This window comes from Rhododendron vialii, chromosome 1a (genome assembly GCF_030253575.1).
Source record: "Rhododendron vialii isolate Sample 1 chromosome 1a, ASM3025357v1".
In the NCBI taxonomy this organism is placed as follows: domain Eukaryota; kingdom Viridiplantae; phylum Streptophyta; class Magnoliopsida; order Ericales; family Ericaceae; genus Rhododendron; species Rhododendron vialii.
In genome coordinates, this window is record NC_080557.1 from 30,726,447 (window position 1) to 30,753,903 (window position 27,457).

The window sequence follows — 27,457 nt, forward strand, 5'->3', positions numbered from 1 at the left end:
TCAACACACACTAATAATAATTTAAGGGTCATCGTGGCGGTGTCGGATTTTTAAGGTAAAATCCCAACGTTGCGAAACTCATACAGTGTGTCAGGTTCCTTTTCAGACCACATGACTAAACTACAACTTTTGTTTTTTTAAGAAAAGACAGGATTTTACATTTCTCCCCACCTTAGGAAATTTGGTCCTCCAAATTTGTCTAAACTTAGAGTTAGTTTGGGGTTCAAGAAAAAATAGGTAAATCAGTCGTATCTTCCTCAAATAATTCCGGATATTGTCGTCACATATCATCCTCTATTTCCCACGTCGCCTCATCCCCAGAATGTTTTTCCCACCAAACTTTTACCAACGGAATGACTTTACTTCGAAGTTGTTTGTCTTTTCGATCCATAATTCTAACGGGTCGTTCCTCATATCGTAAATCCTCTTCTAACTCCACTGGTAGTTGAGTGAGAACATGTGATGGGTCTGATATATACTTCATTAGCATTGACATGTGAAACACATCATGAATCCTTGCAAGTTCAGGCGTTAAAGCTAAACGATACGCCACTGGCCCAACTCTTTCAATTATTTCGAATGCTCCGACATACCATGGATTCAACTTCCCTTTTTTTCCAAACCGCAAAACTCCCTTCATTGGAGAAATTTAAAAAAAAACCCAATCACCCTCCTGAAATCCAATTCCCTTCTATTAGCATCTGCGTAGCTCTTTTTGTCTATCTTGAGCCGCTTTCAGTCTGTCTTGAACCAATTGAATTTTCTCTGCAGTTCCTTGCACAATGTCTGGCCCAGTAATTTGATCTTTTCCCACATCTGTCCAACATAATGGAGACCTGCATGACCTGCCATATAATGCTTCAAACGGCGTCATCCCAATGCTTGCTTGATAGCTATTGTTGTAAGCAAATTCTGCCAAAGATAGATGCTCTTCCCAACTGGCTTGCAAATCTAGCGAGCAAGCTCGTAACATATCCTTTAATGTCTGAATTGTTCGTTCGGACTGACCATCGGTCTGGGAATGAAACGCCATGCTAAAATTGAGTTTGGTCCCCATTGCTTTCTGAAAACTTTTCCAGAACCTAGAAACAAATCTCGAATCTCGGTCTGAAACAATAGCTACTGGAACTCCATGCAAACGCACCACTTCCCGAACATAGATAGCAGCTAATTGATCCATCGTATGCGTATTCTTCACTGGTAGGAAATGAGCAGTCTTAGTCAATCGATCCACAATTACCCATACTGAATTGTTTCCTTTCTGCGTGCGAGGTAGTCCTACTACAAAATCCATTGTTAAGTTCTCCCACTTTCCTTCAGGTATAGGTAGTGGCTGTAATAAACCAGGGGGTTTTCGTCGTTCGCTTTGACCTATTGACATGACAAACATCTACTCACATAATCCACTACTTCTTTTTTCATACCCATCCACCAATACAGTTGCCTTAGACTTTGATACATTTTGTTACTCCGGGGTGACATGCAAGCTTTGACGTGTGGTGTTCATCTAAAATTTGTTGCTTAAGCTGGGGAATGTTAGGAACACAGAGCCGATTCCTAAACTTCATCACTTGTTCATCAATTGAAAAATCTACATGGGGTTTTTCCTTCACCTGATCATATATTTTCTTCAATTTAGAATCCTCCATTTGTCGAGTCTTTACTTCCTTAATCAATGCTGGTTGTACGGTGATCACATAACACTTAACATTCGACATTTTAGCAACAATTTCTAGGTTCAGCTTTTCCATCTCTTCCTGTAAGGTGTGTTGTTGGGTAATAAGATGATTCAACTTTCCCACCGTCTTTCGGCTCAGTGCATCGGCTACCACATTCGCCTTACCAGGATGATAGTGAATCGTAAAATCATAATCTTTCATCAATTCTAACCAACGTCATTGCCTCAAATTTAATTCCTTCTGAGTAAAAATATACTTTAGAGTCTGGTGATCAATATAAATCTCACAAGACACTCCATAAAGATAGTGACACCAAATTTTCAACGCAAAAATGACAGCAGCAAATTCTAGGTCATGTGTTGGGTAATTCTTTTCATGAGGCTTCAACTGCCGAGAAGCATATGCTACAACTCTCTCATATTGCATCAATACACAACCCAATCCTTGTCGTGAGGCATCGCTGTAAATAGAAAATCCTTCAATTCCATCAGGAAGTATAAGAATTGGAGCTGTGGTGAGTCGTTGCTTCAGCTCTTGAAAGCTCTGCTCTCGTTTCTCTGTCCAAATAAATGGCTCCCCCTTCTTTGTCAGCTCAGTCAAGGGTACTGCAATCTTAGAGAAGTCTTGCACAAACTTCCTATAATAACCGGCTAAACCCATGAAACTTTGAACTTCGGTCGCAGTTGTCGGCCTTCGCCAATCCACAATTGCTTCAATCTTTTGGGGATCCACAGAAATTCCTTCACCATTTATAACGTGCCCAAAAATACCACTTCCTTCAACCAAAATTCATACTTTTCAAATTTTACATACAACTTCTGTTCCTTCAGGGTTTGCAACACAATTTGTAAATGCTCTGCATGTTGTTCCTCATTCTTCGAGTATATCAAAATATCATCAATGAACACAATCACAAAATCATCCAAATAACGCTTGAATACCCGATTCATCAAATCTATAAAGGCAGCGAGGGCATTCGTCACTCCAAATGGCATCACAATAAACTCATAATGACCATACCGAGTACGGAAAGCTGTCTTCTCAATATCCTCTCTTTTCACTTTTAACTGGTGGTATCTCGATCGCAAATCAATCTTAGAAAATATTTGACTCCCTTGCAATCCCTTGCAATTGATCAAACAGATCATCTATTCTGGGTAGTGGGTACTTATTCTTGATCATCACTTTGTTTAATTCCCGATAATTAATACATAGCCGCATAGTCCCGTCTTTCTTTTTTACAAACAACACCGGTGCTCCCCATGGTGATGAGCTAGGTCATATAAAACCTTTCTCCAGTAATTCTTGTAGTTGCACTTTCAGTTCCTTAAGCTTTGCTGGTGCCATCCAATAGGGTGCTTTGGAAATAGGTTGTATATCGGGTGCCAGGTCAATTGAGAATTCTATTTCCCTGTCCACTAGCGTTCCAGGCAAATCTTCTGGAAAAACCTCCGAAAAATCTTGAACCACAGGGATTCTTTCCAACATTTCTTTTTTGGTCTTAAACGACACTATACTGCAATAGTACCCTTCGCAACCCTTTTTTAGAAGTCGTTGAGCATGAGCAGGAGAAATGCAATATGGAGGTGAGAACACTATTTCTCCAATAAACCGAAACTCATCTAGCCCAGGGTTTCGAAAGACAATGGACTTATTCTTACAATCTATAGTAACACCATTGTTAGATAACCAGTCCATTCCTATAATTGCATCAAAGTAACCTATAGGCATAGATATTAGGTCTGCTATCAACTTTTTACCCCCAAACTTCACATCGCACTCCCTATATATCAATTTACATATTGTGCTACTATTCAAAGATGCTGACACTAATAATTCATATGCAAGTGGTTCGGGGCTTTTAGACAACTTCAACGCAAACTGGCTAGCAATAAAAGAATGTGTTGATCCCGAATCAAAAAGTACATAGGCAGGAGTGGAGCAGATGAGTATAGTACCTGCAACAACTGATTCTGTATTTCGTGGATCTCTAGGAGTTAGCGCGAAAGCCTTTTCTTGTTTCTGATTTGTCCCCGTCTTCTGCCTGGTAAGATTTTTGACGTTGATCCCTATTGCCACCGCATTGGCTCCAGTTAACTTCTTTGGGCAGTCCCTCTGAATATGGCCGTTCTGACCATAGTTGAAACATCTAGTTGTAGTTTTCCAACATACTCTTGAATGATTTTTACCACACGTAACACAAGCTGGGATACTCGATCCCTGATTCCCTTGACTGATCTTCCAACATACTCCAGAATGATTCTTCCCCCATGTTACACAAGCAAGATGACTCCCTCTTTGATCCACTTTCCCAATTTCTGTCTCTTTGGATTGTCATATCCGGTATTTCTCCCAACATTCATATTATTCCTCGTTTTAGATTTAGAAATTTTTCTGACATCCTCGCATCCTTGTTCCACTATGAGAGCACGGTCGAGAACGTCCGCATATGTAGGCAGGCATAGTGGTTTAACAACATTTCTAATTCCAGGTATTAACCCATCTTTAAATTTACGCGCCTTCCTATTATCAGTATCAATGGTGTGGGGCCCAAATTTTGCCAAATTAGTAAATTCAGCTTCATAGTCAACAATAGTCATTCCCCCTTTTTACTTTAAATCCAAAAACTCGAAACAATTTGCATCTCTGATCGCCTGAGGAACGTATTTTTCTTTGAATACTACCATAAAACGCCTCCATTCCATACCCGGTTCTGCCTTGTCTTTCAAATTCCACCAGCGATGTGCTTCTCCTTTCACCTTGTAACTTGCCAACCTCATCTTTTGCATTTCCATACACGTAATTACCATAAAAATCTTTTTGATTTCAGCTAGCCATTTGTATGCAACAGTAGGATTTATTCCACCTTCAAAACGTGGGAGGCTTCAATTTCAAGAACTCTTTAAGATCAAGTCCTGCTGCCGGTTGGGGTTGATTCTGATTACCATTTTGTTCTGGTATTACAAGTTGTCGCTGTGGGGGTGGCATATGAGGTGGTTATTCTTGGGGGGGTGGTTGTTCTCGTGGTGGAGGAAGGGGTGGTTGATTTTGTTGTAAATTTTGAACCATAGTGGTTAGGTCTGCAATTGTCCTTTCTAAGCGTTCAAATCTCGTTTGCGACGCAATTTCTACCTGAGTGCGACGTCGCACCATAGTTGTGTCTAAGTAACAAAATAGATTAAAGATGATCACAATCTAGATTTAGTCATAACAATTAAAGTAAAATAAGGGCAACACAGTCTTTCAACCATAACTAAACACGTTTATATTACAACAAAAGTGAGTACACCATCTTCTTCTTCTTTTTACAACACCATGTACAACTATTCACATCATCAAGATTACATACATTACTTCAGTCATACGTACCATTACACATGTCTTACCATACGTACTATACACTTTTTACATTTTTACATGGTCAATTCACTTAGCTATCTCAGCACACTCCTATTGGCTACTCCGAGTCAGAAGATATCACAATTATATCAGGATTCTCCTCGGGATCCTCCTCCTCTTCCTCTGAATCGGAACCGGCTCCCTCAACGACCATAGGTTCTCAGAAAGATACACGTTGTGCCCTCCTATCAGGCGCACGCGCTGAGGTGGACGCCTGTGCCAGAGCAAATGAAGCGAAGTTCTGAGCTACGGACCCTCTCACCGCCATTCTATTCCTTAACTCCATATAAGTATCTGAAGAAGTAGCCAGTTCCATAGTCATTTTAAAGACTAGCTTCTGCGATCGCAACCTATGTCTGACAACCGCTTGAGTCATCCGTGGAGGATACCGATGCTCTCTATTTTTCTATTTCTTGGCACACCTTGGCCTCCGCATCCCTCCTTACGTTTTCCATAAGCTCTGCTATGTCCATAAAGCTACAATGGTACACTCCTAGTCCCTATGAAACCACCTTATAACGACCCCATTCGTCCCTTCCTTGGTGAAAGTTATAATTTGCCATTCCTACAAATCAAAAGGAGGAAGAAACCGCATTAACTAACTTATTTGTTTCTATCGGCTCTATATTTAATTTATTTGTACAGTGCCAATATGTGATGTGTCCTCTATACTCTGGAGTTTTACCCTAAATCCCAGACCAGGCTCTGATATCACCTCTGTCACGTCCCAACTCCAATACAGGTCACGTGAACAGCTGGTGACAGAATCACCAAGGCCTCTAACACTTTTACCATTCAGAGCACACTAAATAATATATAAAGAGAAACAGCGGAAGCGTCTATTCATACAACTCCAAAGTGTCTATACAACATAGCTAAGCATAATTTACAATGACAACTATTACAGTACTACAAGTCTCAAAACTACACAACACTCTTGTTCCTTTTTACAGACGTATTATTTACAATAACTAACCAACAACGCATCTGGCCCCCCAAGTTGCTATCTACAATAACCTGGAAAATTAGAAAAGGTTTCCATAAGCCGAAGCTCGGGTGAGAAACGTATACCAAAGTTACAAGTTTGACCATGGAAATACCTTAATAAAACAATTCAAGAACCGAGCAACGTTTCAAGTATTCTCATTAAATTTTCTAATAACACGCATTTCGATCCATAAATTCAATTTTTTGATCCAAAAGATGGACACTTTTCTTCTTCCCTTTCACTTTTACACATTCGAGCAATAATAACATTCAACGGTATTTTTGCCAGTCGGTTGGGGAGTGACCCCATTGAAGAGTGGTAAGATATCGTTACTCGGTGATGCCTGGCTGTATCTCCTACCTTATTACTTCACGCCACTAGTTTCTTTACATGTCCCCTAATGCTCGAGACATCGTTCGAATGATTCAGATTATCATAAGCATGTGCTAACAAGAAGTAAAATTCAAGTTTCCAAAACATATTGCCATGGTCCAGATTAACTATAACGCAAAAGATTTGTAAACCAACCATTGCATGCATTAACATCAAATAAGGCAAGCAGGAAGCTCAAGTTCCATATTTTCCAGCAAAACAAGCAATGTCATTTGTTTCCGAAAATTCAAAAAATACATGTAACTAAGGTATGCACAACTCACCAAAAAGTAGTGTCTAACTTGACGTGGCACCGAACTAGCTCAAGGCACTGGTACCTATACAAAATGTATCACGAATTTCTATTTGTTACAGTTGTTGAACATGATCTAGTAATTGACTCTAATTTCTTCATTAGGCCATCGGGTCGGCATAAGTATTGTTTACGAAGATTTGATGGAGTCCTTTAATTAACTTAATCAAGCTCCTATATTAATCTCCTAAATTTAGAGTTAAAAATAGTCAAAATAATACCTGCAAACAATCTAATTAAATCAATTTAAGAAGGCGAGTTCCGAAGCCGAACTCTTCGCCGAAAAGGGGGTTTCGCTTGTGAGAAAATTTTAGGGGTTCGGGTGCTACGTATGCGAAAGGAGAAAAGATGCGGTGAAAAGGTGAGAAAGAGTGACCAGATCGGTGCGATGCTATGTGCACTTAACGTGTGAGAGTTGTAAGAAGTTTATTCCCAAACTACTTCCTCTGTCATAAACAGATACATATTTTTTATTAGTAACTATAAAATAGATTAATGGGTGAGAAGATTACCAAAAGGAATTGTGGAAATCCTCTGGTGAAACGAACGGAAATGAAAGTGATGGATCTCGGCAAAAAGGAAGCATAGGCAGGAGACTCTCTCTCTCCTTCTTTACTCTTTTTATCTTTCTCTTTTTTTACTTTGCTTTTGTCTTTTGAATTGATAATTAATACCTATAATAGGTTTAATATATACACACACACACACACGCACACTTTGGTGGAACATGAAAGTGAGACATGCAAAAAGACACCTGTAATAATTCTCATGACTCAGCAAATTTCATGTCCCGTTAACGCAAACTTTGACCAAACGCGTTCGGATTTGAGTCTCAAAAAAATCCCAAAAATTCAACACAGACTAATAATAATTTAAGGGTCATCGTGGCGGTGTCGGATTTTTAAAGTAAAATCCCAACATTGCGAAACTCATACAGTGTGTCGGGTTCCTATTCAGACCATGTGACTAAACTACTACTTCTTCTTTTTTAAAGAAAAGGCAAGATTTTACAAGAAGGATGGTGGATTTGAGGGTGTATATGGAATGATGGGTGATATGTAAGAATGGTGGGCTTACCTTATAAGAATGGTGAATTTATAATCCAGTGTTTGGATGATTTTTTGAGAAGGGAATATGAAAGGTGGATATAAAGAGATAAATTGTTAAATGACTTAATTACCCCCAATTTTAAGTCAATCAAAAATTCTCTCACTTACCCACCTAGGTACTAACAAAACCCATTCTCAGACGAAGAGAATTGCCCCCAATTTTAAGCCAAACCCATTCTCTCTCTTCCACCCTCCATTTGCACAAACCCACCATCTGCAAAAACTCATTTTTTTTCTTCCCCACACAAATCCCACCACTGATGAACCCATTCTCAAACAAAGAGAAGAGATTGGGGTTTTCTGCCACTGCCTCTAACCTCTAGCAACACCTTCAACCTCCTTCCTCCACCGCCGCAGTGGAGTCACCAAAAATTATTCGTCGACCTCCTCCTCTCTTTTCTCTCTTCTCTCTCTTATTCTCGATTTTGGGATGACAAAAAAATGGAGCAAAACACGTGATGAAGAGGATAATCTAGGGCAGTATTGTCTTCCATGGCCCCGCATAACCAATGACAGGGGATACCCTTGTCGTTGGCTAATCCACCTGCATCCACCCACATGTGGATATGTAATCCGAAGAGCCCTCTAATCCGCCTTCCCTTTTTTCCAGCCAAAGATCGAAGAAGATGAGGGAAGGGATTACCAATCCAGCCGCATGATATATCCAGGGTCTAATCTCTCGTCCAAATAGGGTGTTAAACTTAACTTAAATTGTTCACTTAAGTTGAGGTCATTCCTTTTAACTTAAACTTAAATTGTTGTCTTCCCAAACAGCCTCATCCCAAACCCAAAATGTTGTTCTTTTGCACTTAAGTTTAAGTTAGAAGAACTCACCAAATTTAACTTATTTGCATTTAAGTTTGAAAAGGGTCAAAAATTTAAGTTAAGTTTAACTGCAAAAGAACAAGGCCTAAATGTATGCACTTGGGCCTTGACCCGGTCTGTAAAGAGTAATAAATTATACTAGTGCGTTGGGCCACTCAAAGGTTCTTAACTTAAGGGGATTTTTTTTAATTTTTTGTAAGTATTTATATGTGCATTTGTGTTTATAAATTGAAAACTACTGTTGTAAAAGACCTAGTCAACGAGATTATGCAAATATGGCGTGTAAAAAATAGTACGGTCACATTTATTATGGTAAACTATACTTCCTTTGTTCCAAAATGTTAGATATTTTTTGGATAGCGTGTCATTTTTAATAGTTTATATCTTTTAATGTGAATGATAAAAAATATGCAAAATAAATCTTGATAGATTTTAACAAATTATATTAAACAAAATTTTCAAAATCATATAGAACTTTATAAATTAAAAGATATAAGTAATCTAAAATGACACAGAATTCCAAAAAGGTCAAATATGGAGTTAAATTGTGTAATATGGAATTAGGGTTTATTAGGAGAGGAGAGGCGGAGAAGAAGATTGAGAGGAAAGGGGAAAGAAGCGTTAACTGGCTTCTACACCTTCCATAGTATTTATACTTATCAACCAAGAGAATTACAACAATACCCTTACTAAGAAATAAACAAAGATGCAACACTTAAACACACACTTAACACTCCCCCTCAAGCTGAGCATAAAGATCAATCATGCCCAGCTCGAAGGTTAACTGCTGAAAGAAAGTACGAGCAAGAGGCTTCGTGAGAATATCACCCAGTTGGTCCTCAGAACGAACAAACGGGGTGACAATACGCTTCTGCAACAATAAATCTCTAATAAAGTGGCAATCAACTTCGATATGCTTGATGCGCTCATGGAAGACTGGGTTGCTAGTAATGAAGATGGCAACTTGATTATCACAAAACATCTCCATGGGACTAGGAACAGTAATGCCAAAGTCCAATAGGAGAGAATGAACCCACAACATTTCAGAAGCAGTATGAGCCATAGCACGATATTCTGCTTCAGCACCAGAATAGGCAACAACATGTTTTTTACTACACCAAGTAACAAGATTCTCGCCAACAAATGTACAATGGCCAGAAGTAGACCACCTATCAGAGCAACTACCAGCCCAATTAGCATCGCTATACCCAGTCACAAACAAGGATGTAGATGGCCGATACAACAACCCTCGACCTGGAGCACTCTTTAAATAGCGTAAGATACGACACACAACCTCAAAGTGTGGTTGGCGAGAGGCATGCATATACTTACTAACTACACCCACAGTGTAGGTAATGTTCGGACGAGTAACAGTGAGATAAATTAATTTTCCAACAAGGCGCCGATAACGACCAACATCGACAAAGAGATCGCCTTGGTCAGCATCAAGCTTAACAGTAGAATCCATAGGAGTGTCAGCAGGCCGAGCTCTTAGAAGACCAGTATCAAAAAGAAGATCAAGCACATATTTCCTTTGAGAGAGAGAAATACCTTTCGAGGAACGAGCAACTTCAATCCCAAGAAATTAGCGAAGAGAACCTAAGTCCTTAGTACAAAATTGTTGACCTAGATGATGCTTGAGGTCAGCAATACCAACAGAATCATCACCGGAAATAATGATATCATCGACATAGACAATCAAGACAACAATGCCAACAGAAGAGTGGCGAACAAATACGGAATGATTAGAAGTAGATTGTCGAAATCCATAGGCAAGCAGAACGGAGCTAAACCTATCAAACCAAGTACGCGGAGACTGTTTGAGACCATATAAAGCTTTGCACAAATGACAGACAAGAGGCGCACTACCAGAAACAGCATAAACAGGAGGCTGCTCCATATACACTTCTTCTTGAAGATCACCATGAAGAAATGCATTTTCAATATCAAACTGATACAAAGGCCAAGATCGACTGACAGCAACTGAGAGAAGAATCCGACTCGAATTTAGGCGAGCCACAGGAGAAAATGTCTCCAAATAATCTACACCATAGGTCTGAGTGTAGCCTTTAGCCACCAAGCGTGCCTTAAGATGCTCAATAGAACCATCCGAGAGATACTTTATTGTGTACATCCAACGACAACCAACTGTTTGTTTCCCTTGAGGGAGATTAGTAAGCTCCCAAGTCTGATTCTTATGAAGAGCACTCATTTCCTCACCCATAGCATGTTTCCAACCCGAAATAGACATAGCTTGCTTATAAGACGAGGGAATAGAAATAGAAGACAATGTGCAAGCAAATGAGTGGAGGCAAGGTGAAATATGATCATAGCAAACAAACTTAGCAATGGGATGTTGAGTACAAGAGCGTTTACCTCGACGCAAGGCTTCAAGCAGCGAAGGCTTCGATTCATGCCCAGAATTTCAGATCGAAAAAACTGGGTTCAAAAAAGTCGAAAATCTTCCAAAAATCGAAAGACCTTTAGGACGAAGGCCAAAAATTCCAGAAAACTCACCAATATTACCACGAGATCAAGACGAATCAAGCCATGTGTTCATCGATGGCTGATGTTGTAACAACTCCGATTTTTAGTAAATAAAAATCTCGTTGTTTATTCTAAATTCCTTAATTTCTCTTGGATGGCTTTATAATTCTCTCGTTAATCCGTCATGATTAGATTTGAGACTCCTACATTATATTTCTTGGCTAGAGATTCTACTTGGCAAATATAGTTAGCTTTTAACCAACTAGTTGGAGAAACCGAACTACCCATCCATTTAGTTACCTTTTAACTATTACCCATTGGACAATAAATGTTAGGGAAATCTTTATCCATTGGACAATAGAAAACCTAGATTTTCTACCAAAAATATTTAGTAGATTTTGTTTATATAGTTATATATACACATGCCTAAAGGACATATGGTATTATTCTAGTATATATAGTACCCCACCCTTTTATCCATTGGTCAATAACTACTAGGGAAATTATTACCCATTGGATAATATAGTTAGTCTTTACCAACAAGTACCAGGGTTTATTAAATAAATCATTTTCTAGATTTCCAATGTGATGATATACTTATATATATATATATATGTGTGTGTGTGTGTGTGTGTGTACCTAGTAGATTTACTACCCTAAATTTCCTAAGTACATAATCCAATATTATAATAAGAACATGTGTCAATTTGGACTATTTTAATAAAGGATTTTGATCTTATAATTTTTTATTGGATATTTGGAAATCTACCTAGATTGCATGGTACACACTTTTATATATACTTTTATATATATATATATACACTTATATTATTACAAAAGTACACATGTGTTTATTAGAATAGTTTAATAGGAAAATCTTGACTTGAAATCCCATTAGATCATATAGTACCTTAAGTACATTCCTATATATATGTTTACTTGTACCTAGAAGAGTGTGTGTGTGTGTGTGTACTAGTGCTAGGAGAGAGAGAGAGAGAGAGAGAGAGAGAGAGAGAGAGAGAGAGAGAGAGAGAGGGAGGGAGGGAGAGAGAGAGAAAGAAAGAAGAAGAGAGGGAGATTTGGTTGTACCTTGACTTGACTTCCATGATCTTCTTACATCCTTTCAATCTTTGATTATATATTCTTTCAAGCAAAAATCTATCCTCCATTGTTCTTATATGTACAATTGCCAATATAAAACCTTGTACCATCCTCCTTTCTTCCACCAAAATCTTTCCAAATCAATCCAAAGTACTAAATCTAGCCATGCAAGCCTAGAACTAGATCTTGATCTTTCAAAGAAAGCATGACAAGTTGAATAAAAAATGAGATATGGAGAGAGAGAGAGAGAGATTTCGGGTGAGAGGGAGAGAGAGGGAGCCTTGGCCTATAAATAGCAAGTCATTCCAAGCTTAAACTCACTCCTTCACTCTTTGCTCCAACTTCTCTATAGAATTTCTAAGCTTTCCAAGTTTCAAAGTTCAAGTTTCTTGAGTTTTCTTGAAGTTCTTGAGAGCTACCACCAAACCACCTCCAAAAACCACCCCCAGATCTTTAAAGTAGCCTAGTTTAGTTAGCAAAGTTGTTTCAGGAAGAGAAAATCCATCTCTCTTCCTTTCGAAGCACTTCGGAGCCTTTATGCCGCTGATTCACAAAACCGACGACCTATTCTCAAAACCAACCAACTGCCAAGAAGTAAGGTAGAACCCCTTGTCCCCTAACTCTATGTATAGAACCGTATGTTAGGAACTAGAATGTCCTTACTCTTTAGTTTAAAGTATAACTTGAAGTATTTTTAAGTAGATAAGGTTATCTATCGTTTATTATGTTTAGAATACATGATGGTTAACAAACTCTTTTTGCTAATGGTGGTATGAACATGTTGAATAATGAACTTTTACTTCAATAAACATGTGTTGTTTGAAACTTTCCACAAAAGAGGAAAAGAATGGATTTTTGAAAGATAGAAACTTATCGCTTGTTTAGAAGTATTCGTATTTTGATCTTTAGGATGGTTATGAGCATGCATACATGAATTGCTTGTATTACTTGTGGTATAATAATGAGTTGGATGATCTTGTTAGTTTAAAGATTTCAATGAATGATTTATGATTACATGTGAAGTCCTACCGCGGAGTCGATGCATGAAAACAAGACACGGAAACCGGGACGACGGAACCATTGTGAGGATACTCGGGAGACCGGAACGGTGGAACCGAGGTTGGGTATGTGGCTTGGTTATCCGAAGAGAGGAGCCAATGCAAAGTGTGCCAATGGAAACCCGGTGCGGCAGAACCATTGTGAGGATACTCGGGAGACCGGAACGGCGGAACCGAGGTTGGGTGTGTTAAAAAAATGATTTTGAAAAATGTTGATATGGTTATGAAATGGAGACATGGTTTACGAGAAGTCGCGTAGGAGAACCTCAGAAAATCATGGACACTAACGTTAGTTTGGATAATGAATGTGGATGTGTCATTGTTTGTCAAATATGTTTGAACTATGTGAAAATCGTTGATTTTATGGTTTAATGTTTGTAAGTTAAATGTTAGAGGGTATGGGTTTTTCTATTAAGCCTTTGTAGCTCACTGTGTTATCTTTTGGTGACCCTGACATATTATATTGGTAGCGACGCCGGTATAATGTGTCAGACCTCATAGATGAACAGGGTGAGCTGTATACATTGGAGGCCTTCGGAGCCGAGGAGCTTGCTAGGATGGAAGAGTAGGCAGAGCAGTAGTTAGGAACCCTAGTTCCCTCCCTTGTTGGAAAAGTACTCTTGTAAGACTTTGTGATGTAATAATGAGCCAGACTCACTTTGTTTTTTGTAATAAAATGTCTTATTAACGTATCCAGAATTTGGGGGTGTTATAGATGTTCGTATGGAAAGATGAGGTCACGCTGACGTCATCATACGGAAAGATGTCGTTAGCATGTTTGGTTATCTGAATATAGTCGCTGAAAGATTTAGGTTTGTATTAGGGTTGAATCGGGAGGCTCTGATACCAAGTTAAATTGTGTAATATGGAATTAGGGTTTATTAGGAGAGGAGAGGTAGAGAAGAAGATTGAGAGGAGAGGAGAAAGAAGCGTTAACTGGCTTCTACACCTTCCATAGTATTTATACTTATCAACCAAGAGAATTACAAGAATACCCTTACTAAGAAATAAACAAAGATGCAACACTTAGATACACACTTAACACATGGGATTGAAGGAAGTACATCATAAACATACATCTCCCTCATTTCTTTTTTCTACCCAAACCCTAGCCGATTTCTGTTTCTCTCACCGTTTTTCTTCCTTGCCGCCGTTTTTCTTCCCTACCTCGTCTCTTTTTATCATCGGTCTGGTCTCTACCAATCATCACTTCTGGGGGTGATTGGGTCCTAACGGCTTGGAGCTGTCAGCTGCCGGAGGGGAAGAGGTAGAATAGATCCCACCACGACTTTCGTTGATGGATGAGCGTGGGCGTGCTTAACGGCTTTGTTGGTCTTTCGATTGGAGGTTGGCCGTGGAAGTTTGGGGGCAGTGATAGTGGCGGTCGTTTTTCAGGCAGCGTGGCGGTGGTTCGATGCTAACGGATTAAAGTGCTCAGTTCCTGGTTTCCCTAACTGTTTGTGAGGATCGAACCGCTGGCTCCTCAACAGTTTTTCTCGGGATCCAACTGCTCATGGGGTTCCTGTCGGTTTCGATTACTTGCTTGTCGTCTGATGGGTTAGTGGTGGTGGCTTGGCTGTTGGTGGTGGTGGGTTGCGAAAGTGGGAAGTTTGGGCTAGTGGTTCAGTGGTAGAGTTGGGTGTAGGTGGTGGGTTGTGATTTGGGTGGGTGGTGGCGGGTGTGTGTCTGGCGGCGGCTGTGCTTGATTGTTGCCGGTGTTTGGAGTAGATTGGGCTTAGGGTTTGTTTTGGTACTTGATTTGGGCCAGGCCCATGTGGTTTCTTGGCTTTATTTTTTGGGGTCTGGCCCTTGGGGTGTCGGTGGACTTTGACATTTCTTTTTCTTTTTCATCCAACCCTTGGTTGGATTCTCCTCTCTCTTTCCCTCACTTGATGTACCCTTTGTCAAGTGTTCTTAATAAAACTTGTGTTGCCTATCAAAAAAAAACATACATCTCGTGCTATAGTGTAAAGATCTATGTATTGGCCAATAGAACAATACGTATCTGAAATGCATCTGAGGTTTAGACTGATACTTTTAATTTGCCATAAGAAACCCTTTTATGGCTGCAAGAAAGTATAGTAAGTCCCGCCATTTTACTTGTCTTACCGGATATGAATCATAAGAAATTAAGAATCTGGTGAATGTGAAGTCTATCTACTAATGACATACAAAATTCAAAGACTTTTAGATTATACTGATTAATTAATAGTGAGATTTGGGCATTCAAGATATGATTGACTGTGTCAAATCGAATGTCCTACAAGTATTGGTGATGCCATATACACTTGCGGCTCGTTTGGTAAAGGGATATGTTTTAGAGGGGAGAAGGGGGATATGAAATGAAGGGGGATTATTTAAAAAAGGGGGTATTGAAAGTTACTTGGTTTGTTTAATTTTTTTTAGGAGGGGATATAAAAGGGTGGATAATGTAAAATTGTGTCAAATTTCTATTTTGCCCTTGTTTTGAAATAAACCAAATTTCTCTCTCTCGCACACACACACACACAAACTTTTTATGAGTGAACTTTTTTCAATTTTTATCAAAACATTTAACTTTTTAATTTCACTTGATGAGAAAATATGGAAAAATACGAAGAGGAAAAAAAAAACCCCACAAAATCTTCTTCTTGAGTTAAATTAGACATGCCAAAGACCTCCTTGTTACTACCTATCAATGAGTTATTGAAATCGAACTCAATCTTCTTCTTCAATGTACAAACCACAAAATTCAGCAGAGGAAACTGAAACCACCAAAACCTAATTCCCATCGTCAATTGGATCTACTCAGTCCTTGCCAAACTCGGTCTCGAACTTGTCAAACCAATTCACTACTACTAACAACAAACACCCGGTTTACAGGGGAGTTCGAAAGCGTAGTTGGGGCAAATTGGTATTCGAAATCCGTTAGCCCAGAGAGAAATCGCAATCTCTGCTCTCTCCTCTCTTCTTCTGCATCTACAGGTGTAAGGCTCGACAAGGGTATTTCGATAGGTGTCCAAAAATGAGGGTGGAGGGGGATTAGATAACACTGGGATTAAATAGTTTGGATTCCCTTTTGTAAACGAACAAGGGATATAGACATCTCGGATATCTATATCCAAGGTAAAGTCATATCTCCCTCTCTTATGAAGCTAACGAACAGGCCGTTGGGTGGGGGCATCTGACTCCATGAAAGCAAAAAAAAATCCAATAACTATTACACATATATGGGTTTGTTAACACATGTTCCCTTAGGGGGCTCTCTCTCTCTCTTTCTCTCAACTGGGCTTTCTCTCTCAAAATCTCCAAACCCTAGCCACCAACAACCCACAACAAGAAAAATAGTCATTCCTGACATTGTAATTAATGCCGGAAAAACAACTATTACCGGCATTTCAAAAAATGCCGAAAAAATTAATTATTACCGACGTTTGTTTAAAAAAATGCCGACAAAAGTCGAGTTTCCCGCCAAAATAATACCGCCAAACTATTACCGGCATTTGTTCAAAAAAATGCTAGAAAAAATCTTCGTATATTATAAATATTTTTCATTGTGCAAGGTGAGCCAATATGAAGGCTAGCCCAGTCAGTAGCCTCATTCCTGCGCGAGGCAAAGGTTACGAGTTCGAATCTTGGGGTAAGCAATTTCTCCACAAAATTTGCGTGCCACGTGGGTGCCATAGAAGTGCCACGTGGCATTTTGTCTTATGTGGTACAATTTTTCTCAGCAGCAAATGAGTCCCACTATTCCCAGCATTTATAGAGACTTTTTTCGGCATTTGTACCTTTACCGACACACTTCTAGACGAAATTTGTAATAAAGCCGGTAATACTCTTTACCGGTATTTTTTGAACTTTTAACGGCATTTATGAAAAGCTAGGAAAAACGAAATTTCTTGTAGTGACCCTCCTTCCCCTCCTTCCCCCCCCCCCCCCCCCCCCTCTCCTCTTCCGATCTCTCTCCCTCTGTTCTCTTCCCCCCACCGTCGAACCGTCTTCTCTCTCAATCCCGCGACTGAAGTTCGGGCATCAATTGGGAACTTTTCAGCCAAATCATTTTTTGGCAATGTTCCGAGGCTTCGGTTTCAATGGTTGCGGGTAGGATGTAGTCCACCACTATTCTCAGCCTCCATCGTCTCAGATCTATGACCTAACGTCGTCTACCACGTTTGCTGGGCAACTACCTCCCAATGATGTGTCCCTATTTTGTGAAGTAGAGGTGGTGGTTACAAATCTATCAAGTGGTTGCGAAATAGTGGCAGCGGATGTCTCGGCGATGCTTCTTTTATTTTGTTATTTGTTTTAATAATGTCCTCTCTTTGAGGGTTTGTCTTCCTTTGGGGGGTTTTGTCCTCCTTTGGGAGGTTTCTTCTTATTTGTAGAGCGGCGTATCTATGCGTTTATACGCTCTTTCTGTTGGAGTGTCCGATCTATGGACTCACAAGCTTTTCCCATGGGGATCAGTTGATAAATACTACCTCTCAACTTTTGGAAAAAATAAACACGTCTCCATTTTAAAAAAATAATAGTACTCCATAATTTGACACCCCCGTTGAATTGTGAAAATCCTTGTAGAGAAAAACTATACTCATTTAGGTGTCGTTCTGCTTTCTTTTTAAAACTTTTTTTTTCAAAAAGAATGTAATTTCAAACTCAAATATAATAAAAATGAAAAATAATTTTTTAATTTTTTTGCACCGTTTTAAAGATCTTAATAAGATCTATCAAACAAGATCCATATTGATAAAAAAATTATTTGCTTAAACATAGAGGTGGCAATCTTAACTCATAATTTTTAACCCGCCCAAATTCGCCCACTTATAACCCAACCTAACCCGCCCATATAATATAATGGGTTGATATGGGTTCAGGGTTGATATGGGTTCAACCCATATTTATATGGGTTTAAGTGGGTTAAAAATGGGTTCAATATGGGTTGAAAGGAAAAGATTCATGCTGGCCTGTTTTTTTTAATTGCTCCCGTCTTTAGTCCAAAACTTTTTTTAATTGCTCCCGTCATAAGTCCAAAACCCACACTGGTCCAGAGAAGCAACATTTCTCTCTCTCTCTCTCTCTCTCTCTCTCTCTCTCTCTCTCTCTTCTTCCTTAAATCGAATCATGTTCCATCTCAATCTCTGTTTCTGTAATTTGCTTCATCATTCTCATTGTATGTTATTCACTCAAGAGAAAAGCTGTTAAAAAAAAAAATTAAAGCTGTTCAAAAAATCAATTCTCTCGACCCACTTGTGCAAACAAATCTCTCTCTCTCTCTCTCTCTCCATTTTCATGGAAACACAAATCAATTCTCTTGACCCACTTCTACAAATAAATCTCTCTCTCTCTCTCTCTCTCTCTCTCTCTCTCTCTCTCTCTCCACTTCTGTTCATCAATCTCATTCCTCTGTTCCACTATTAATCCCTACCTCTGTTTCAACATAAAAAAAGACAAGAAAAAAAAAAAGAAAAAGACGAGACAACTTCCAAGTGATTAGAGTTTAGAGTCTAGGCTAGTAGATCAAGTGCTTCTCGGCGGGCGTGATCCTTTCCACCTCCCTCGTCGTCATGATCATCGTCGCCAACTACCTCTTCGTCCAGAACGTATTCTCTCTCTCTAGATTTCTTCATTCGCGTGTAATTTGAAATCTGAACGTATTCTCTCTCTCAGATTTCTTCATTCGCGTGTAATTTAAAATCTGAATGATTTTCAGTGCGATCGTATTCTTCAATGACAAGATTGCAATTTTAGACGGATATCGAAACTTGTTTTTTGCAATTTTTTTTTCCAAAAGAGATGTTCCCAAGTTCTCAAAAATTCGTTTCCTCTAAAAACAAGAAAATAATTTTTGAATGCATTTGTGAATGCTATAAATGTATCACCTATCCCCTTAACTATCTTCAGGGGGGGGGGGGGGGGGGAAGGGAAAACGGGTCGGGTCGGGTCGGGTTTGGGTTTAACTTGACCCATATTCGACCCGACCCATTTCAACCCGTTTACTATTTGACCCGTGACCCGTTTTAACCCGTCCAAATCCGCTCATTTGCCACATCTACTTAAACACATGATTTTTAAACTTGAAATTATCTTTTTTTTTAAAAGTTCATTTTTAAAGAAACTGGAACGGGACCTTAGTCATTTGATTGAAAGTTGTAATATACTCCGTAGTATTATCGGATGTCACATAAGGGAAAATGAATATATATATAATATGACAGGGAAGTGTTTGAATCCAAAAGACAACCAACGGTCCAGATTTATCCCCTTGTCCTGCATAAATCAACGACCTTCATTCTACATTCCTTTTAAATTTTACTCCTACATGTTTTCTTGATATGGGGGAAAATGAGATTAGAGCAAAATGTTTCTGAAATCAACGGTTGAGATTAACGTGTAGTAAGGCTAGAAGTATATCTGGAAAGGATACTCCTACTTCCAAAAATCACAGCAAGATGTTTCCGAAATCACAGCAGGAAGATTTATTATACTTCTACATCTGCGGCTACAACTATGGTAAAAAATACTATTCGTTTTTTTTCTCGAAATCACAGGAAGATTTTTCCAAAGTCACAGAAAGATACGTTCTTTTATCAAGGGCTAAGATTAAAAGCCAGATTGAGCAACGGCTGTGATGGATATGGGGGAAAACGAGATTAGAGCAAAATGTTTTCGAAATCAACGGTTGAGATTAACGCGTAATAAGGCTAGAAGTATATCTAAAAAGGATACTCTTACTTCCAGAAATCACAGCAAGATGTTTCCAAAATCACAGCAGGAAGATTTATTATACTTCTATATCTGCGGCTACAAGTATGGTAATAAATATTGTACGTTTTTTTTCCCGAAATCACGGGAATAGTTTTCCAAAATCACAGAAAGATATGTTCTTTTATCAAGGGCTGAGATTAAAAGCCAGATTGAGCAACGGCTGGGATGGATTTGACCTCTCCAATTTTGGCGCTCATGAACACACGGCAGTTCCTCACACTCCCATGTCTTCTGTATCCCCCCTCCCCCCCTCCTCTCTCTCTCTCTCTCTTTCCTCCCACATCTTTCCCTCACTGGTTCCACCATGGAAACTACTCCTATTCTAGATAACCGATTCATACACACAATCTCGGCCTTTATATTACCCATGTTGCTCTCTATGTTTGGTTGGACAGTCAAGGAACAATGCAGTGCATAATTTAGGGTTGGTTTGAAACCAGTCGTTTCTGTAACATTTCTTCTAAAATGTCGTATTTGGTATTTCCAATCATGTGTCTCTAATTATTCGTGTTTTTTTTTTTGGTACCAGCACCTTCAATATAGTGATCTAGGCTGCAAGAAGGCTCTTCGGGATCTAAAGGTATAATTGTTTTTTCTTTTTTAGTTTTAAACTTCTAATTTTTTTAGTTTGCTTTTGTTTTAACTTTAATGTCACCAACTTCATTCTTTTTATGTTTGTCTCCAAATTTGTTTTCTTTTCCTGAATTGCAGCTCCAAAGGTGAAATTTTTGAGGGATGCAGTATTGGGGATAATTTCATCAAAGCCATCTGCTGTGACAAACAGATCCGTGGAGGTTAGGTCCGTGGCGAAGGGGTAATCATTAATGTTTCCACCCTTTGGATAACTTTTTTGCTTCAAAAATTTTATCTTTATTAGTTATGCTCCAAAAGATATTTGTTAATCATGATGTCTTAATTAAAATTCTTCTGTTTTTTTTGGTGCAATGTCACTACTTATAATGCTTGGTTGGCAACTTGAATCAAACATGTTTTTGTGACAAAGTGAGCCAATTGTCAACACTTATTTACAGATTTATTAAATTGCATTACATCGTGATGATCTATCTGTTCACTTTCAACTTCTTACCCTTATTTATCGCTTTTGTCCTCAGGTCTTCAAGGGGATCTATCTAGAGATTTAGATGAGTCTTTGATGCAAATTGCAAGGACTATAGGAAATGCAGTGTCGCCGGTAAAAGTTTACCTTGCATTTCCCCCCTTAATTCGTTGTTTTTTCTTATTTGTTTCTAAAAAATTATGGTTCTCTACTTTTTCACTAAACTCTGTGCGTTGATGAAGGTGATTTTTCCCTTCCTTTTTCTAGGTACACACGTCATGCATAAAATTAGTGCAAAGAAAATAGGAAGGTAAGAAATTTCTGGTTCTCTTCTTTTATTGCTTTCTCTACTTTTTTTTCCCTTGGGGTGGTAATTTACGGATCTATTTCACTCGGCACCTCTTGAATTTGGTTCTAAGCACCAAATGCGTATATTTCTATGTGGTTTTTGATGGTTAGATTTCTTCAATAAGTTTCTTAGGATGTTTTTTCATCAAACATTGGTAGGATGCGTTGTGCAATCTGTCATCTTGATGATCTAACAGTGAAGTGGGATCCTTTAAAGGCCATGACAGCCCTCAACCTTAGCCACCAGATTTGGAAATCATTTTTGGATCTATTGTCAAATTGCTACAATTGAACTAGAACTCGAAAGAACTAGCATGGAAGTTATATTGCATTCTTTTTCCTTTTCCTCTTCTCTTATGTTTTAGAGTTGTATGAGTGGTACTAAACTAATTAAACTAATGAGGCTTCTAATAGGCGATTGAAGTATGTATTTGTGTTGAAACTTGAAAACCACTTTGGCATCAACTGCGGACATGGTGTTTAATACAGAAAACTGGATGTTTGTGAAATTTCTAAAGAATTGGAGTTTAACCTTCCAAAGGCCTTGGATGCCGACAAAGAGGAAAAGAGTGCAGAAGTCTAGAATTTATTCACGTGAACCCCAATTAACAAATGTTGGCAAAGAGGAAAAGAGTGTAGGAAGTTTAGAATTTCCTCATCGAAGTCCATGTTATTCCTGAATGGATGGACTTCTTTGATGTTTACTTGAGTTTTTTTATAAAAGAGTTTTGAGTCAGATTTACTGTATGGTCGCGTCGGATTGGTCGATGGTGATTAATGCAAGTGCAATGCGGTTGGGTGCAGTTGGTGTCGGTTGTGATCAATACCAGTACAATCTTTAGTGCTTAAGTGTTGCTATTGTTATTCTAATTAGCAGGTTGGTGACTAGCTAGGAGTAACCACATAGGTCACGAATGCTTCATTACAAAAGTGCTTTACACTTGGAGTTTGGTGCTAGCATGGGGGCATTGATGCATTATGACCATGATTACTATTGTTTTTGGAGGCTTTTCTTTGGTCATGACGGTATTATTGTCAATTGAATTAGTGGTTTGCTTTGTGATGATATTGATTTTTATATTCCTAAATGTTTGTGGCTTGGTGTATGACCTACGTAGTTGTATATGTCTTCCAGTTCTTTGTTGATACAAATCTTACTTATCCACAATGAAGGCTTTACTACTTATTATGATGAATTTGTGTGAGACTGATTGTGTAACGCCCCGACTTTTCGGAAGCAATATAAAATAAAATCTTAAGAAAATTTGCTAAATAAATATAATTTTTCAAAATAAAGTTTAGCTATTACAGTCACAAGATAAATTTACTGATTCAAAATACATTAACTTCAGAGCTGACTCTAGGCTTGATACAAATCTGAAGCATACTAGATCTTCGTTCTTGATATTCTTTCCGTGTTGAACTGCACCATCTTTGAATCATCTCCATTGAATCCTGTGCCCACTGGTAAATTGATCGCCGAAGCAAACGATTTGCCAGGATACAGACGTATCCGTGAGTGATAAATCACCCAGTAGAATAATTCAACCCAACAACCCCTCTTACTTTACAATTAGCAGGTAACAAGATAATATTGAATCGAAGAAGCCAAACAAATATTCTCCACATAAGCCAGTTCATTACTATTCATAACCTAATGTGAAATCTAAAATCTCTCCGCGAGATCTTTCCTCCCCAACCGCTAGCTATGCCCTGTCCCATGAGCTCACTTTCTTTTGTTGTCGCGGATTGCACTTCAGTTATGTACCTAGCGTGTATCCCTCTCATTACAACAAAAGAAAGCTTATCATGCCCGAATCATAACTAGGGTTCGCTTATCTTATATACCACTTCACAATCATCACTGGGCTTACTTTGCCAGTATCAATACATCATTCATCATTGGGCTTACTTTGCCAATCATCATTCATCAATCAACACTGGGCTTACTTTGCCAGTTTCAAACCATCACATCCAACTCATCACATCTCAAAATCCCGCCTGCAGGCAATCTAAAAATAAAACTTTCCAATTTATCCATTATCTAGCATCGTCTAGATGAGTTCTATTTCGCAACACCACCCCATGTCTCTAGGGTCCAATCTAGCATTCAAATCAAGTATCGATGCAATATACAACAAATCAATAATAATTAAAACAATTAATAAACAATGTAATCACGCAACTTATTATGAACGGGCCGTTGCCCTTAATCTTGTATAGTCACAATGTCAATAATAAAGTAAGAGTTTTTAAAATAAATTAAAAGGAAAATTTTCTGGGCTTTTATTAATTAATTCTAAGATAATAGATTAATTAAAAATCAATAAAATACATTAATTAGATAAAAATATTGGAGTATTTATCATGACCTAAATAAGAGTCCTAAAGATCCTACGCAACCAGTGGAGTGTCAAAAGTTGGATTCGGAGGGTCACGGGATTTATTTAAATAAAGACGTTAAATAAAGTGACTAAAAGTGAAGTAAATAGATAATAAATAATTTACAGTTTAAAATATATTACGGTTAACAAAATTTTATCTTCAGAATGTAGAGAGTCTAAATAAAATTATTTGGGCATTTATAATAAGGTTTATAAGGTCGTAAAGAATTTTTGATTGAAAACGCTATAGAAGTAACAATAAATAGTAAATTAAATAAAAAAAATATTAATTTAACAAGATATTATCTTTGAGATGCAAGGAGTCTAGGAAAAATTAGTTTGGGTGTTAAAACGTTGTTTAGAAGGTCGCAAAGATTTTTCGTTTGTAAACTTTGATAGATAACTAATAAATAATTAAATAAATTGATAATTAAATAAAAAAAATATGATCTTAACAAGTTATGATCCTTGAGTTGTGAAAAGTCTAGGAAAAATAGTTCGGGCGTCATAAACGATGTTCGGAAGGTCGCAAAGTTGTTTCGAAACGTTTAAAACCAACTTAATCTACCAGATAAATTAAACTGATATAATTAATACGTTTTATACTAAGTTGATATTATATTGTTAGAAAATAATATCAAGTCAGTATTTTTTTATAATATTAATATCAGAAAGGTTGTAAAATTAATATCAGAAGGGTCATCTTCTTCATAAATAATTACAAATACTATGTCGAGCTCAAAAATAATATCAGATTGGTGAATACGGCAGAAAACGCGCAATAAACTATATTTTTTTTTGTTCGGGACATAGGGTTAAGCATATAAACACTTAATATACTTAGAGAAGAGGTTGGATAGGATTATAGTAACTTTAATCGGATCGAATTGATTTAAAAACGAATCTTGAATTTTGGGGAAGAAAAACTTCGGGTTCTTTGATCGGAAGACTTTGGAACCAAATTGGACGATGCTTGGTGATGCTAGGAGTAGTAGGAAGAGATTGGAATGGTCGGATTGAGTTTTGGTTGAGTCTTGGTACGAAACCCACTTTTCTCTCTCTTTCTTTCTCTCTCTAAAACTCCATTGATTGAAGCTTGGGTTTCTCTGATTTTTCTCTCTCTTTTGGACTGGTAGGGCGTGGGGAATATTTGTGGTGTAAATTTCGTGGGTCAATGGGGTGAGGTATTTATAGAAGAATTTTGGTGGAAGAGAATAAGAGTGAATTTAATAGGGTTGGGTTCATGGGATTTGGAATGGACGAATTTGGCTTGGTTTTAGGGTTAGGGAGGAAGTAGAGACTGAGTAGGAGACGGAGAGACGGAAGGAGTTTGAGGTGAGGGAGGAGAAGGAGTGTGCATGTACGCATATATGTGTAGGAAAATATTTAAAAAGAAAACATGTATATATTACATATTACATGCATAATTGTATTTTTAAAAAAAAGAATTACATTAAGGAAAATAATTCTAATAATATTATATTTTAAAAAAAAAATTGGGTCGAAAATCCGGATCGTTACAGATTGTTGGTCAGCTTTTGATTTGCTAAATTATGATCAATATAGTTGCGGTTCTGATCAAAATTCCACCCATAACCTTTTTATTTTCCTGAAACGTGCTTCCTTTTTGATAACTCAGATGTCCGTGCCAGTTTTCGCGCACCTCAACTAATCCTGAAGGCTCCACCGCCCACTTGCACAAAGTTATAGAGAGTACTCGACACGTTTGGTTGTTTTCCTTTTCTATTTTCTTCAATTTTGTTCACATTTGGGTATTTTTCTTGGAAGATGGTATATTCAGGACTAAGCTTCCATGGTTGGAAGCTCTAATTGGCTAACGATGTGCAGTGAAACTTTAAAAGGAAATGGAACAGGTTGTATTTGCATTTCTTCAACAAGTCTATGACAATTAGCTTGGTTCTACTCCAAGCTATAGCATTGTTGCATATATTTGCATCTATGACAAATAGCCAATAGGTTCAAACCAATTAGAAACTTTAATACTATGATTAATTCGGACCACCAATGTGAGTCATAGCGGTTGTATAGCACCATGCCATATTCCCTTCTATGCACCACACCATTGATAACCTTTACTAACCAAGTCTATAATAGGAAAAATATCATTATTTAGGCTATAATGCGTAAAGCCCCTGTAATTTGTCTTGTCAAGACATTTCCTATTGAACATAATCCAAAATAATATGTGCATGCATAATTGGAAACAGAAAAATCAGAAACAAACTTTTATTTGCGCTAAATAGTGTCAATAACAATAAGCACTCAACCACTAATATCAAGGATTGCTCAAAAGACCAATCCTAATAACATGTTCTTCGTATGTCTTTGGAGGCAATCCTTTTGTCAACGGATCAACAATCATAAAAGTGGTGCTTATGTTTTCAATAGACACTTGTTGTTTCTGGACTCGTTCTATAACAACCAAATACTTTACTTCCATGTGTTTCGAACCACTAGAGTACTTTCCATTCTTAGAGAAGAAAACTGCAGCAGAATTATCACAATAAATCTTCATCGGTCTGGCAATTGAGTCGACAACACCAAGACCAGAAATGAAGTTCCGCAACCATAACGCATGACCTGTGGCCTCAAAGCATGCCACAAACTCGGCCTCCATTGTAGATGAAGCAATAATGGATTGATTCACACTCTTCCATGACACTGCCCCACCAGCCAACAGAAAGACATAACCTGATGTAGACTTTCTGCTATCGTGTCAGCCAGCAAAATCAGAGTCCGAGTATCCGATCACATCCAAATGATCCGATTTGCTATAAGTAAGCGTATAGTCCTTGGTTCCTTGGAGATATCTCATAATCTTCTTCACTGCTTTCCAATGTTCCATTCCTGGATTACTTTGATATCTGCCCAGCATCCCTACTGCAAAACTAATATCCGATCTAGTGCACGTCTGGGCATACATCAAACTTCCTAATGCTGATGCATATGGAATTTCATCTATTTGCTTTCTTTCCAAGTCATTCTTTGAGCACTAGCTTTCATTAAATTTGTCACCCTTGACAATGGGCGCATCACTTACTGAGCAAAACTGCATATTGAATCTTTCTAGAACTTGGTTAATATACCCCTTTTGAGACAGTCCTAGCAGTCCTCGTGATCGATCTCTAAAGATCTCTATGCCAATAACATAAGCTGCCTCACCCATATCAATCTTTTTAAAGTTCTTCGAGAGATATCCCTTAGTTTCATGTACTAAACCAAGGTCATTACTGGCTAACAAAATATCATCCACATATAGCACCAAAATGATAAACTTACTCCCACTGACCTTCAGATATATACACTGATCAACAGCATTTTCTTTGAATCCAAAGGAGGTAATGGTATCATTAAACCTTAAGTACCATTGCCTGGAAGCTTGTTTAAGACCATATATGGATCTCTTTAATTTGCATGCCAAATGCTCTTTCCCTTTTATTGCGAATCCTTCAGGTTGCTCCATGTAAATATCCTCATCTAAACTACCATTCAGAAAAGCGGTTTTCACATCCATTTGATGCAGCTCTAAGTCATAATGAGCTACTAGGGCCAAGATGATTCTAAGCGAGTCC

At 38.1% G+C, this 27,457-nt stretch overlaps 1 protein-coding gene and 2 long non-coding RNA genes across 3 annotated transcripts; 2 read left to right on the forward strand and 1 right to left on the reverse strand.

Moving 5' to 3' along the window:
- Positions 1-2,957: 2,957 nt before the first annotated feature.
- On the reverse strand, positions 2,958-4,279 carry LOC131330491 (uncharacterized). Its single transcript, XM_058364101.1, has 2 exons — positions 3,959-4,279; positions 2,958-3,809 (listed from the first exon to the last, which is right to left on the reverse strand). Exons 1-2 carry the CDS (start codon positions 4,277-4,279, stop codon positions 2,958-2,960), a joined length of 1,173 nt encoding a protein of 390 aa, XP_058220084.1.
- Positions 4,280-20,442: 16,163 nt separating this feature from the next.
- LOC131326038 (uncharacterized) lies at positions 20,443-20,958 on the forward strand. Its single transcript, XR_009199903.1, has 3 exons — positions 20,443-20,499; positions 20,605-20,655; positions 20,787-20,958. It is a non-coding gene; the product is annotated as an uncharacterized LOC131326038 (long non-coding RNA).
- Positions 20,959-21,010: 52 nt separating this feature from the next.
- LOC131326039 (uncharacterized) lies at positions 21,011-22,568 on the forward strand. The gene is made up of 2 exons (XR_009199904.1): positions 21,011-21,442; positions 22,358-22,568. It is a non-coding gene; the product is annotated as an uncharacterized LOC131326039 (long non-coding RNA).
- The last annotated feature ends 4,889 nt before the right edge of the window (positions 22,569-27,457 follow it).